The sequence below is a fragment of the Ctenopharyngodon idella genome, chromosome 3 (assembly GCF_019924925.1).
Source record: "Ctenopharyngodon idella isolate HZGC_01 chromosome 3, HZGC01, whole genome shotgun sequence".
NCBI classification, from domain to species: domain Eukaryota; kingdom Metazoa; phylum Chordata; class Actinopteri; order Cypriniformes; family Xenocyprididae; genus Ctenopharyngodon; species Ctenopharyngodon idella.
This window is the reverse complement of record NC_067222.1, coordinates 34,582,631-34,596,951: the sequence shown is the minus strand read 5'-3', so window position 1 is coordinate 34,596,951 and position 14,321 is coordinate 34,582,631. Positions and strand designations below refer to the sequence as shown.

Here is a 14,321-nt window from a genome sequence, read left to right as displayed (position 1 = left end):
TCCTATAACTACCTGGTGTGAAAGCCCCTCTTTCCTCTGGATTTGAAGCTGCACTGTTTGCTTGTTGTTTTTGCGTTAAGCCCGCAAAAGACAATTATCGCTATTATTTTGCAGTCTTTTTGTTGCAACCTTGCATCACACTCAATGCAGACTACAAACATTTCTTTTGTGGAAATACAGCGCAGGAAACACAGTACATTGAGTAGCTTTGTGTTAGTAGAATTTAAAGGGTTAGTTCACCCAAAAATGAAAATCCTGTCATTAATTATTCACCCTCATGTCGTTCTACACCTGTAAGACCTTCGTTCATCTTCAGAACACAAATTAAGATATTTTTGATGAAATCCGAGAGCTCTCTGACTCCTCAATAGACAGCAATTTAACCACCACTGTCAAGGCCCAGAAAGGTAGTAAAGACATCGACGTGACTGCAGTGGTTCAACCTTAATTTTATGAAACGACGAGAATACTTTTTGTTCAACAAAAACAAAACAAAAAATAACGACTTTATTCAACAAAATCTTCTCTTCTGTATCATTCTCCTACGCAGTTTACGTTCAGCGCTTCCAGGTTCTTCGTCAGAATGCTGACTCAGTTTTGGCCGACACTGTTCGCATGAGCACCACGACGCATGCGTGTGATGCTGATGCAGGAGCCGGCCAATAATGAGTCGGCTGTTCGGCCAAACACCGAAGCGCTGCACTGCGTCTTCAACGTAAAGAGCGTAGGAGAATAAATGAGGGTGAGTAATTAATGAAAGAATTTTCATTTTTGGGTGAACTAACCCTTTTAGTAGTTATTCAATGAAAATATTCACCTCCACCAATCCTTGTTTATCCACATCCAGATTCACAAATGGCAATAAAGGATAAAAAAAGACGACAAACATGTCCATGGGCGAACTATTCTTAATTGTCCACAAACAAACTAACTTAATTGTCCACAAACAAACTAACTTAATTTAGGCAAAATACATTTCTAATTAGAAAGATAGTAAACATGTCCATTATATGACAAGAAGTGAGTAATTATTTACTAAAGCTTGTGCAGCATATATCTTTTTTTTTCATTGAGTGATTCAGTATGTTGTATGCTACATCATGTTTAAATATACCACTGTGCAGTGGCAGCCCTGACTCACATGGTGCCCTAGGCCAGACTAAATCGACCTTTTCTTTTTTGTTTGTTTGTTTTTGTTTGTTTGTTTTTTTTGCAACGCAAAGTCTTATACAGGAAGGACATATGCAAATCTCAACTTTTAGTCAAAATGAGGTGTCTAATATGAGATAATTTCATGTATTACAATTTTAAGACAGTATTTGTGCCATAAGCACACCTAGTTTGGCAGGTTTTAAGAGCCTGTTAAATGTTTGCGTTTCACTTTCAAAGAGACACTAGGAATTAAAAATTAAGGTAAAAAGAACAAAGAAATAAATCTATTGTGTTAATAATGGAAAGAATGGCAGGGAAAGAGCGAGAAAAGCGGTGCTTTGGCACAATGCGACAATGAACAGATGTTCAAACAGTGCTCTCTGGCCTGTGTGCATGTATGTGAGCGTTTGTGTGTTTGCACAGGAGGATTTAAAGCAAACCTTATGTGTTTTGGAGATTAAGGACACACTGAGAGCACAGAACAGTGCAGCACACCATGAACCCACAAAACAAAACTATCACACAAGATTTGCAGCAGAGAGCAAGAGAGAAAAATAAAGAGCAGAAATCTGGAGGAACAGGATAAGCGAACAGAGAGGAACTCCAGGTATTCTGAATTCCTCAGGCACATGCAGAGAGAAAATGGGCTAAGGATAGTAAAATACAACAAAAGAACAGAGGAGCGGAAGAATAAGAGGATGATTGAGGAAGGGAGAGAAGGAAAGGATTTTTTTCCCTGAAAGACCAAAAGACAGTAATCAGAGTATTCATGATGTGTTCTTTAGCACCATGCTGCTTTTCATTTTAACTTTTGCTGCCTCTGAGTGAATCAGTCCTACTCATTCTGATTGGCTCTGTCAAACTGTTATTGTGACAACCCAACAGAGAGGCCATTTCAGAGCTTTCTGAAATATCAGTCTGAGGTTTCATCAGGCTTGTCCTTTTTATCATCAAAGTTTAGAAAAGGAGAGGAGATTGGGGGAAAACATTTTTAAACTGTAAAATAGTGATTAGCACTGAGGTACGGACAAAAAAGGCTAATTATTGAAGCTGTTTAAGGAGACAATATCAAGGAGACATATATTGTAAATGTAGATGATATTATTTAATTCTGCAATCAGAGGATTTATATAACACAAAAACATTAAATGAAACATTTTATGATAAATACAGTTAATAAAACTGAAAACCAACACACTATAATGGCAGTTCCTATCTCTCTTTTTTTTTTTTTTTTTTTTTAGATGATTTTGTATAAATTTGTACAATGTAATTCAAATGTTTTTGTACAATCTGCTTAGGCCCCAAATGGTTAGATTTAGAGGTGGACCTTCATGCTTTTTTTTTTTTTTTTCTAAAAATAGTACATTTTTGTATGACACAAATGTTACCAAAATGTAAAATAGTGTACTTATGTTCTTATTTGTTGAAGAAAACAATGAACAGTATAAACAAGATGCACAGTATAGGTTCAAAGTTATTTAAATAATTAGTTACAAAATACATACAGACTTAAATGAATCAATAGGTCGTTTATTTGATCACGGAATTCTTTATTTGCATGAAAAAATGATTAAATAACATGAAATGGTTAATTTAAAAAACAATTACTATAAATAAGGTAATTATAACTTTATTTCTCATAATTGTGAAATGATTTCACAATGAGACATATCTCATTTTATTATTTTACTTTAACTGGTTTTCATATGCATACTCCATTTCAAAATATCATCTGTTTATGGATGTATTTCTTCAGTATGTGGGGTCATACACAAATGTCTTTTCAGTCAATCTATTCAATAATTCATGACTGATATTTAGTCAGTATCCTGGAGGTTTCTGTTGGGCTACCACCTACAGAGAATAAGGAAGTCTGCTCTCTTGCCCTTATTGTAGCCTCACAAATATGATTTCTTTCAGCTTATTTAAGATGTGCATATCTGTTTGTGTGTGTGTGAATGTGTTTGTTCATGTCCAGGCAGATGCAATCAAGGAAATGTCAAGTGGATCATCTCACTTGCATCGTTTTGCATCAAGTCCATCTGCTCAGTGAAGTGTGACTATTTCATCTTGAGTGTTCACACAGACATCTTAAGTCTACCCACACACACACACACACACACAAAAGATCTGATGATTAGAAACTGACAGAGAATTTTGAATTGATTTTCCCATAAAGTTAAGCATCTCTTCACACCACTGACAGAGCCAGACATGCTCTCCACATCAAGCACATACTGACTCTAGACACTAGTAGACACAGACAAACAGAAGTTGTCTGTTACATAAGGTCATCCATTAGAGAAAAGAGTTTCTATAAATACATTGAGGACATTCAGTTAAATCAAGAATCAAAGCTGAGACACTTTCAATGGGTTTACCAAATTTTATCAAGTTAGTGGCCTCTTCACTCCAAAAAATAATTACCTTTAGAAGAACTTGATTTGTAACATAAAGACAATTTTTTTTAAAGTTATTTACTTAAAATAGCTGCTCCAACTACTCAATTATAAATTACTATTAGCAATTATATATTTCAGTTCAAATCCACAGCTATCATAGCACATGCAAACGTGCGTTGAGACACAAACAATAACCGACAATGAACAGAACAAAGGGAGGAACTTAAATACACAGTGATGATTAACTAAAAGATGAACAGCTGTGATGATTAGTGTTGGTGCCCATGGTGACTGATGAGTGGCGGGAATCAAACGTGACTGTGACAATGTGACACTTAACAAAATGTTTTTATTTATTTATTTATTTATTTATTTTGTGTTTTGTACTTAGTTTTGCACATTTTATTATACAGCTATGTGACATTTCACATATTTTAAACATTCATATTTTTAAACGGTAGATTTCGCACTGATTTTTTTATAGGAGAAATTCATATTTTACAACAGCAGACTTCAAGTCTGCAAAGTTTTTTAGCTCCAAAGAGTCAAAAAATGATGCTACATGATAATAGCCGCTACACCATCAACCGAACCCTGTCTGATGATAGTACATTGTGAAGCTCCAAGTTGTAAGAACCAGTAATTTACAAAAGATAAGAAATAAAGCCCAGAAGGAGATAAAAACATATAATTTGACTCAGTGGAAAGGCTGTGATTCAGCTTCATACAGCAGTTAAAGAACACTGTGTGCTGTACTCTGAGTTTATATTTATTGAACAAATCTCCAGCTCTGTGTGGTCTTCATGGAGCTACAGCTCTCATGTGAGTCTTCATTGAGGAATGCCAGAAGTGAACGAGTGCACGGCGTGTTCCAGTGATGTCTTGAACCGACACATAAGGACATTGTTGTTTAAATCCTACTGATTTGTGCCTTTTACAGCCATTTAAAGAACTCAGTAGGTCTTCTACACAGAGAGTGGATGATACATCGGCTAAATACATCTGCTGACTAACCAAACATATGAGCAGATCTGTCCTCCTTAACTGTAGTTGGAGGAATAAAGCAGTATACTCTTGCTGTGAGTTTTAGGATGGTTTAAAGTTACTTTTAGTGAAGAAAGGCTGTTTGAGGTGGTTTTTTCTTCATGTGCTTGCAAGTACAACATGTTCCTGAATCAACATACGTTGTTCCTATCATCAAATTACTTTTAGGGTTAGGTTGTGATTGGTTGATAGAAATTTTGGTCCAGAAAAACAAATGATGTTGGATCAGGAACATGTCCTACTTATGTAGCCTAATGTTGTCTCATTCAAGCCATTGCTTCAAGTTACAGGATGTCATGAGAAATGAGCCACTCAACTCAATTAATGACTCACTGAGGATATGGCGCACACTCTCCGAAGACACACAAGCACATTCACATACACGTTTATATGCCCTCTAACAAAGTGTACACTTCATATCAAATCTTTTCTATTGAATTGATGTAAACACAAATATGACCAGGCTTGTTTACTTCGACAAGCATCTGACTGTTAATATACAGCGTTGCCATAATGAATGATAGAGAATATTAGGAAATATCAGACCATTGAATAGCACGACTGACCAATCAGAGTTGAGTGTTCCAGAGCGCCGCATAATAAATGGTCTTAATCATTACCGGCCATGATTATTAATTACTCCTGGGAGACATTCAGTTTCTGTCTGCTGTCTCACTGTCCAGAATTATCCTTCACCTTCATCAAACCTTTCAGAGACTCTTCATGTCCTATTCCTTTCCTTCACCCTTCTAAGTTCTTCTGAAAGTTTAATGTCAGAAGTATTTTTACACCAGCAGCCTGTCAGAGTTATTAGACTACTCAGCTTTTAGACACTGTGAGAAATGATTTCATTTCTGAAAGTCAGATGTGAAAAGATGAAAAGAGTAACATGATATAGTCTGGATAGTCTCTCAAGAAGGAAGTTCTGTACTTATCTGTTTTAATATTATAGGTATAAAGATTTGAAATAGCATGACACGAGTCTCTGTAGTTATTTATGGGTCTGTATGGTTATGCACCTGGTCAATTAGCACATACATTAAGAGGTGATTTCTTCCATTTTGATAATTTAACACGTGATCTGTCTTTTTTGTTTTCACCCACAAATACACACAGGCACATGTAACTATATAAAGCTCATTCTCTCAATACTCCCAGCTTTGGTCTTCTGTTTTTCATTCCCACCTTTTAGCTCTCTGTGTCCCTACAATATGTCAGTTTTGCAGTGAAACCTGAAACTCATTCACCATCTGAGCTCTGTCCGTGGAGACCTCTTTTTCTCTCTCTGTCCCTCCTGTATTTCAATCTTTACCTTTCAACCCTTCTCAGTGTCTTCTCAGCTTTTCTCTCTCACTTATTTTCTGCAGAGCAGAGGTGCTAAATGAACACGCTTTTTCATCACAAGCAGTGATCACAGAGCCCTGTCCATGGTGCTGAAACCACAATTTCTTTCTTTCTTCTTTCTTTCTTTCTTTCTTTGAGCAAATAATGTGATGCTCATTTTTATTCCGATGTATTAAAATTATTTTTCAGTTCATTCAATTGAAAGACACAGATTGACTTGAATACACTACTAATAATAAATAATAACAATTGACTTTTGTCCACTGAATCAAAGTCAGCGTGATATAACCAACCCTCATGACTTTGTCAAGGTCAGTATTTTTTGAATGTATTGTTATTATTATTAAATTTTATGACTTTTTATGAAAAAGCAAGGTTATTTCAGGTGTTCATGATTATGATTTATTTTATTTCTAAAATTTGAAAAATAATGATGAGTATGAGTATAGTTAATGATTAATAGTAACAATGCTCGGCATATTTAGAGTTGTTTAATCAATATACTTGTTGAAAAATGTATCAGATTAATCATTCATTTATCAAACAGTTATGAATACAAAGATTACATTTCAGGAGTGTGATTTGAAGTAGATTTTTAAAAGATTTCACATTTACATAATTGACCCTTACTAATATTGCTGGTTTAACACTATTTTTCATTTCTAAAAATATTGTGCGTTCAGATCTTTATGTGCTCTGATAGAACTGCCATCATTCATTCCTGTCTGACCTGATGACTCCTCTAATTACTTATTCTGTCAACCAATCACTATTCTTTCAATCACCAGTAAAGCCCACAGTGATTATTCTCTCAGCCAATCACAGCAAAAGGTCCTAATGGATCGCTTTGAGACAAAGTAGCCATTAATGTGTTTCTTTCTCTCCACGGGTAATGATTAGAACATCAAAAGTTCACCCCACGCATCAAACAAGGTGACAGAAAGATTGTTTGAATATGAACATGTCACCAGCCTAATGATTGCATCCTGACAGTGTCAGAGTTTAATGCATTGACTGAATTTATGAATTCCATTTTCTGATGGAAACTATTTTCTATCAGTTTTCATGTCATGTATGGCTCCTCTAGAATGCATTGATTTGTTACAGAAGCTCTGTCTCTCTGACAATGGCAAAATTCAATGGTCATTAAAATTTTCTATGAATGCATTAATTTTTAAATAAGGTACAAAGTTCTAAAGACATTATTAATGAACAAGCTGTTTGGACTTGAGGTTGAAATGATTAATTCAACATGATGCGTCCTCTTTAATGCCAATTTCATAGCCTTTTATGCGTTTAAAAAAACTTCACAAAAGAGCATTTTATAGACTAAACACAAAGTCAGGTGTATGTACTGGAGCTGTATTACAGCCCTTCTTAAGACATTAAACTGAATTCATAATGCCTCTTACTCTAGTGAGAGACAGAAAGACCACTACAGACACCATATTGCAGCTTCATAAATAGAATTTATTTATTTTAACTAAGAATACCAGAGGGTTGTATGATGCTAGAGATGAGAGGTAGGCATGCACATATTGTAATTGTGTGTAATAGTGACATTTCTAAGTGTGTGAGTGAAACACACTGGGTGACCATATAGCCACCAGTAAACAGCTAAAGAATTCAAATCACAGTACTTCCAGCTAGAGTTTTGTGCTTTCTCAAAAAAAAGAAAGAAAAACAATTGACTAAGAAAAAAACTCAATGCCATCTCTCATGCTTTCTACTAGTTATCTACCTCCAACTAGTTCTCACACTGAAAAACCTTCTATTCTTAACAAGTATTTTTGTCTTATTTTCCAGTTAAAATATCTAAAAATCATTGAAACTTAAATTTAAAATAAACATAAATCTACTTGAGAATCAGCAATGCATAAGACATTAAGACTTGTTTTCAGAGAATTAAGCTTTAATATAGGTGTATTTTTTCATTTATATTTATGCATTTGGCAGACATTTTTTATCCAAAGTGACTTACATTGGATTCAAGGTACACTTTATTTATTTATTTATTTATTTATTTTCTTGCTTACCCTGGGAATCAAATCCATTACCTTTGCATTGCACTGACAATTCTTTACACTTATTTTAAGTATAAACAAACAAAACAAGTGAAAAAAAAATCTGCCAGTGAAGACAATATATACATTCAAGATATAACAATAATAATAATAATAATAATAATATAAGGTACAGTTCAAATGTTTGAAGTCAGTAAGATTTTTAAATGTTTTTAAAAGAAGCCTCTTATGTTTACAGAGGCAGCATTTATTTGATCAAAAATACAGTAAAGTCAGTAATATTGTGAAATATTATTACAATTTAAGAAGTAAAGAAAGAACTGTTTTCTATTTGAATGCATTTCAAAATGTAATTTATTCCAGTGATCAAATCTGAATTTTCAGCATCATTACTCCAGTCTCCAGTGTCACATGATCCTTCAGAAATCATTCTAATATGATGATCTGATGCTCAAGAAACATATCTTATTATTATTAATGTTGATCCACAGTTGAGCTGCTTCTTATGTTTGTGGAAACCATTATACTTTTGTTTCGTGATTCAGATTCATAAAATTAAAAAGACTTTTTTTGAAATAGAAAACTTTTGTAACATAAATGTCTTTACTGTCACTTTTGGTCAATTTAATGTATCCTTAGCGAATAAAAGTTTTTTTCTCTTTTAAAAAAAAAAGTTAATAAAATCTTAATGACCCCAAACTTTTGAATGGTAATGTATATACAGTATATAAAAAGTTTTCTTTCAAGTAAATTGATCTTGTTTCAAGTTTTTGTTGTTGTTTTTATCTTGTTTAAATTCATTTTGTTTAAATGATCTTTAGATATTTTAACTGTTCAAACATTTCTTGTTTTTAGGGATTTTAGATAACCGTAAGATAAGTCAAAAAATACTAATTAAAAATACTTTTTTTTCCCCCAGTGCAAGCCAAAGCAACAATTTATTCACTGTGCAGTCAGATAGTTCACATTGCTGTTACTCTACAAGAGTCCTTATTCAGTTCCAAACAAAACAATAATTTTGCCCTAATCTGGAAGTAGTTGTCCGTGCTCATTGTAAACAAACCCTGAAAACTGCTCTCAGATCAGGACAAAGTTCCAAAAGCACTTCCAGGTCAGCGATCTGCATTCATCCTCCTTAATTTGGCGGGCAGGTTGTCCTCCATTCGGCCACCAGGCGTGTGTGGAGGAGCGTGCTGGTGTGTGGGCAAGACCACTGGGGTGGGAGGCAGACTCCTTTGGTGGAGGTCTCCAGTGGACAAGGCCATGGGCTGGAAACCCACTTTGAGGGCTTTAAGGTGGAATCGTGCCTCTCCGTCAACCTGCCCAGGACTAGAGCTGAGGCGCTGTAGTTTAAGTGGAAGGTCCCCGGTACTCGAAGCCTTTTCGGAGTGCTGCGAACTCAAGCGTAGCACCTTCCTCTGCAGATCTTCTCTGCCAGACGAATTCATTTTCTGGAGTTTACTGGGCAGCTTGCAAGAAGCGCTTCCGGAATGCGCCCCTTCCTCACCTGCTTCCAGGCAGTCCATGGAAAACACTCTCTCGCGGTGTGGCGTGAGCAGGGGCGAGGGGAGCGAGGATTTCTCCTCATATTCTTTCACGCTGTAGGGTGGCGTGGGCACCTCAAAGGTGCTGTGAAACTGGGAGTAGTCTACACGAAAGAAGCCCTCTTCCAGAGACATGACGGGCAGGAAGCGGTGACCCCATAACACCTCATCTTCCGTGTACGAGGTACGAGCCTGACATGTCATACCTGTGAGAGACGGCGTATAATAAACAAGCATTACAATGGAGAAGAAAGGTTTATGGTCAAAACGTATTACGGAGGCTTTCATTGTGTCAGGTTGGCCTGGCCATGAGAATGATTTATACTGTCCTATTCCTCCGTCTTACCGGAATGTGATTTAAAGACTCTCAGTACATAATGTGCGTGAGAAGGCCATGCAAGGCAGAGTTTTAAGACTCCAGCAACCATAATTCAGCCAGAGGGCCATTCAGTGAGTCATAAACACAGCCCAGCCATAGCTTTACACGGCCATGCTCTTACACTTATAAACCCCGCCAGGAAGACTGAAAATCCAATCTGCTCCTCAATAAAATGAAAAACAATCAATAGAGCAATCACTAAACAATTGGAGTTCCTAAAAAATACATTGTTTTTTGTTGTTTTTTTTTTCTGCAGAGGAATGTGTCATTATTTTCATGGGGATAAACCAATAAATAAAAAGAGAGATGAAAAATGTATGCTGTTATGCTGTATGCATATGTGCAATTTCAAACAGAATGGTGTTTAAAAAGGTATATGCTTATATTATGAAATAGTTCCAGTACTTAAATTTGATTGGCTGAGACTTAGTCTGGGGATATTTTAGTGTCCCTTTTTCTGCTGGTTACTTTGCCATTAGTTAGCGACAAATTACTTTCTTTATGAGTGGGTCATTGAACTAGTTTGTTCACTGAAACAAGCAAACCGAATCAAATATTGCAATGAAGTACATGCATTCACTTAAATGATTTGTTCAAAACACAGCTTTGTTCATAAATTAAATAAGTGATTATGAATGTGTAACTGAATCATTCATTTAATTGATTCATTCAAAAATATTGATTCGTTAATAAACAAAACAAGTGATCATGAATCATTAAGTCATTGAATCATTTACTCAACCAATTTGTTCAAAACACTGGTACTTTATTCATGAACAAAACAAGTGATTATATGAGTGAGTCATTGAATCTTTCACTCAAACGATTTGTTCAAAACATTGATTAATTCATACCAAGGTATTATTTGTGAGAAATTGAATCATTGGGTGTGTTGGACTTAAAGCAGACTGATAGGTGTATGACATCAAAGTACTGCAAGAGCGATTAGAGAGCAGACGGCTCCATATGTTTTCGGATTGCTCTCGCGGTACTTTCACGTCAGCACTGCACACATCCAACACACATCTTCACTCAAACATTTCATGTGAAAACACTGAATCATTCTTGAATTAAACACCAGTATTGTGTGTTGCCGCATAATGGCTAATTCTGCTGTGGCTTTATTGAGACTATTTCCATTGTACTTGGCTTGGGAGTATTACAGATAGCTGAAAGCATCAAATTAGCCAAATATTTAATAAACAAATATGCATGGGCAGGGGATCTGTATGTAAATTCATCAGTGAAAGGTGTTCCAAGTCCATAGAGCTTCTGTGTGGGTCTTGCTCATGATTAAATAATTATCATTAAATAGCCTACTAATTAGCAGCACCTAATACAAAACATGAACAAGCCTCAAAAATGAAGGATGAAAATCCCAGCAACTCATTTTCTGTGAGCATTTCTGCTGGCACTACATCATCCCATGTAATTAAACCAGTTTATGTGACATTAATCACACTGAAAATCCTATATTTTGCTGCCGGAGTGATCGTGCTGAGTAGGAGCAGTGGGGTGGCCTGGCTTCTTCTAAAGGCTTAAATGATGGATCAATGCTGCAAGAAGTTTTGTGAATGTATCAATGGCTTTACTGCGTTTCAGTTGAAAGCAGCTTTTTAAGCTCTCATTTAAAGCAAAACAAATTTCACAGTCTTCACAGTAAGACTCTTGATTGCGCAATACTCCTTCGGCATACATAATTAGGGTCTGTCTTTCGTCTCTAGTCTGATCTAAGGCATTGATTAAAGGAAGCCTATTTCACACTTGCATTTAGTCTATTTAACTAAATTGCACATTTATTTCATTCTTTGTTATTTCTTATTAGTTTATACAAAGTAAAGATGCAATTTAAAATGAGACATTTTAATTCTGTGAGCTGCAAATGTTCATGCAAAGCCCTTAATATGTCCTAAAAGGAATATAGAGTCATAGCTTTTTCTTGTACCATTGCGTCTGTAAAATGATTAACTTGACATTTCTGTCTGTGTCCAGGGCTTCAGTGGATCAATAAGCACTTATGAGTACATGACAGGCCTCAGCTCCCAAACAGCAGGGAGTTTTTTTAAATCACCACACGACTGTTTACCCCGATACTGGCCTGACAAGAACTGAATTAAAAGAGTTTGTGAGTTAATAGATGGTTTAACAGGAGTCTTCCTCTGGTGTGCACTGATATGCTTGATAAGTTTTGTGTCTATCGCTGATGTAACACCTGTAATCATGAGCAACGCTTTGTTTCCATCTTATATTGTCTCTCTGAGAGAGCGACAGTTCAAATCGAAAGGCCCCCTGCATAGTGTTTCCATTTTATCAATGGTAATTTACAATAAAACATCTATTAACTGAATTAAATTTCTGGTTTCTTCTGACTTCTGAAAGGTTAAAAGATGTGAAAGAATTCATAAAAATAGTTAGCCTATAAATAAAATACTTTTTTTAAATTAGTTTTTACATTTTCTGATTACAGTGTCAGTGGGGCTTACATGCTTTCCAAGGACTAAGATATTCCAGGATTGCATTGATACGCAATTTCTAGGGTTTTTTTCCCAGGGTGGTCATTAACTGCTGGGAAAGCATTTTCGAAGTAAAGCATTTTATGTAAAAGCTGCTTTGAAATGATTATGTATTGTGAAAACTGCTATACAAATAAATGTGAATTGAATTGAAAATGTGAATAAGCCCGAAATAAAATCTAAATATTAGATGAAAAACTTACACTTAAAAAAACCTATATGAAAATTAGAAATGCTGCCTTGGCAACTAACTGAAATAAAATAAGTTTAATTTGAAGTACTAAAAATCCTAAAAATAAAACTGAAATATAAATTAAAGATAAATAGAAATAAAAAAAAACAATAAAAATGACAAAATCACATAACAAAATTAATAAAACTTAAACTGAATTTAAAATGAAATTATAAATATAAAAAATAATCAACCTAAAAATATAATTCATTATATTAATAAATACTGTAATTGTGTATAAATGATACTTAAATAATGCTGTTGCTTACTGGCTCAAGTCTCTAATCTGGTCCATATTAAGTCACTCCTTCAATTTAAATCCAAGGGATTTTTTTATATTCATTTTATTGTTAGAAAAATCCAATTATGTTGGAAATGCAATTAATAGCACGCATCACCCCAATGATTTGAGGTGTCATTCTTGTTATGTTTCAAAGTTACTTAGAGTAATAGGCAAATGGTCAAATAACTAACCCTAAGAGCAAAAGTAATAGTGATGTTTAGAAAACACCTCTAAAAATTACATGAGAATCATATTTGATTGAAAAAAAAAATGAGAAGGAGACAGGAAAGAAAATTCTAATTATATTTCTGTTTATTTGTGTAGTGAAAAAAGAATGTAAAAAGAACCACTGTCGTCTTCCTCCTCCTCTCACATCCTTAAAAGAAAATCCCATTCTGCCTTTCTCAGTCACTTTACTTCCTCACACTCTGCCTGCATAAAAGACACCAGGAACAGATCGATCTCGAGCGAGGTTTGAAGCTCATACATCAAACTGACAAGCATGTGACTGGAAAAAAAAAAAAAAAACTAATTATACACAAGGTGCTGCTAACAGCATGGCTAAAACACAGGCCTGAATGAATGCAATCAGAAAGACACCTTTTTACAACCCACTTGACACCCCTACTGACCTTACTTTACCTATTATGTCCATTTAGAAGGAAAACCAGGACTGAGGGATGTGAGGAAGAGAGAGTCATCAAGTTTAGAAAGTTTACAAAGTTGTCAAGTTTAGAAGGTAAGTGTGAGAAAAGTGATATGTTGACTTCGATCTGTTAAATGAAGATGAATGATGATAAATGAACACCCTGCAAAAAAATCCTTTTCTTAATTAGAAATTGTGTCATGTTTACCATTAAACACTGAAACATCATTAAAACACAAAATAAATTTACTTAAGGAGCAGCTTTCAGAGAATACATCTTGAGAAAATTAAATCTGCATTGGCATACACTACCATTCAAAAGTTTGGGGTCACTAAGATATATATATATTTTTTTAAAGAAATTAATGCTTTTGTTTAAAGTGATCAAAAGTGATATTTATAATGTTACAAAATATTTCTATTTGAAATAAATGTTGTTCTTTTGAACATTTTCTATTCATCAAAGAATCATGTTTTGTTGTAGAATCATTGTGTATGTTTTGTTCTTATCATTAATAATATAATTAAATTTATGCATTAAACAAGAAAAAAAAATAATATTACTTTTTTTTCTTAAAGGCCCACTGAAGTGCTTTGAAACACGCAACATTATTCAATGTGTTGACGTAATGTCCACTGAAACAGGAAGACAGGGCGGGACATATATCGAGCAGCTCCTCCAACTTTTTAAAATATCCAATAGTGTTTAAATATCACAGCTTGGCAGGCCAGAGCCATTGAGCTTGGCATTTGAC

General features: G+C 34.8%; 1 protein-coding gene across 2 annotated transcripts in view; it reads right to left on the bottom strand.

Annotated features, from left to right (window-relative positions):
- Nucleotides 1–7,394: 7,394 nt before the first annotated feature.
- Nucleotides 7,395–14,321, bottom strand: part of kcnj19a (potassium inwardly rectifying channel subfamily J member 19a) — a 29,385-nt gene continuing 22,458 nt past the window's right edge. Inside the window, exon 3 of one of the 2 annotated variants that reach the window (XM_051888277.1) lies at nt 7,395–9,719. In XM_051888277.1, coding sequence (XP_051744237.1) covers nt 9,082–9,719 — 638 coding nt within the window. In that variant the 3' untranslated portion in view covers nt 7,395–9,081. Of the gene's footprint in view, nt 9,720–9,742; nt 13,429–14,321 lie in introns of those variants that run through there. The other variant, XM_051888278.1, reaches the window with a different exon arrangement.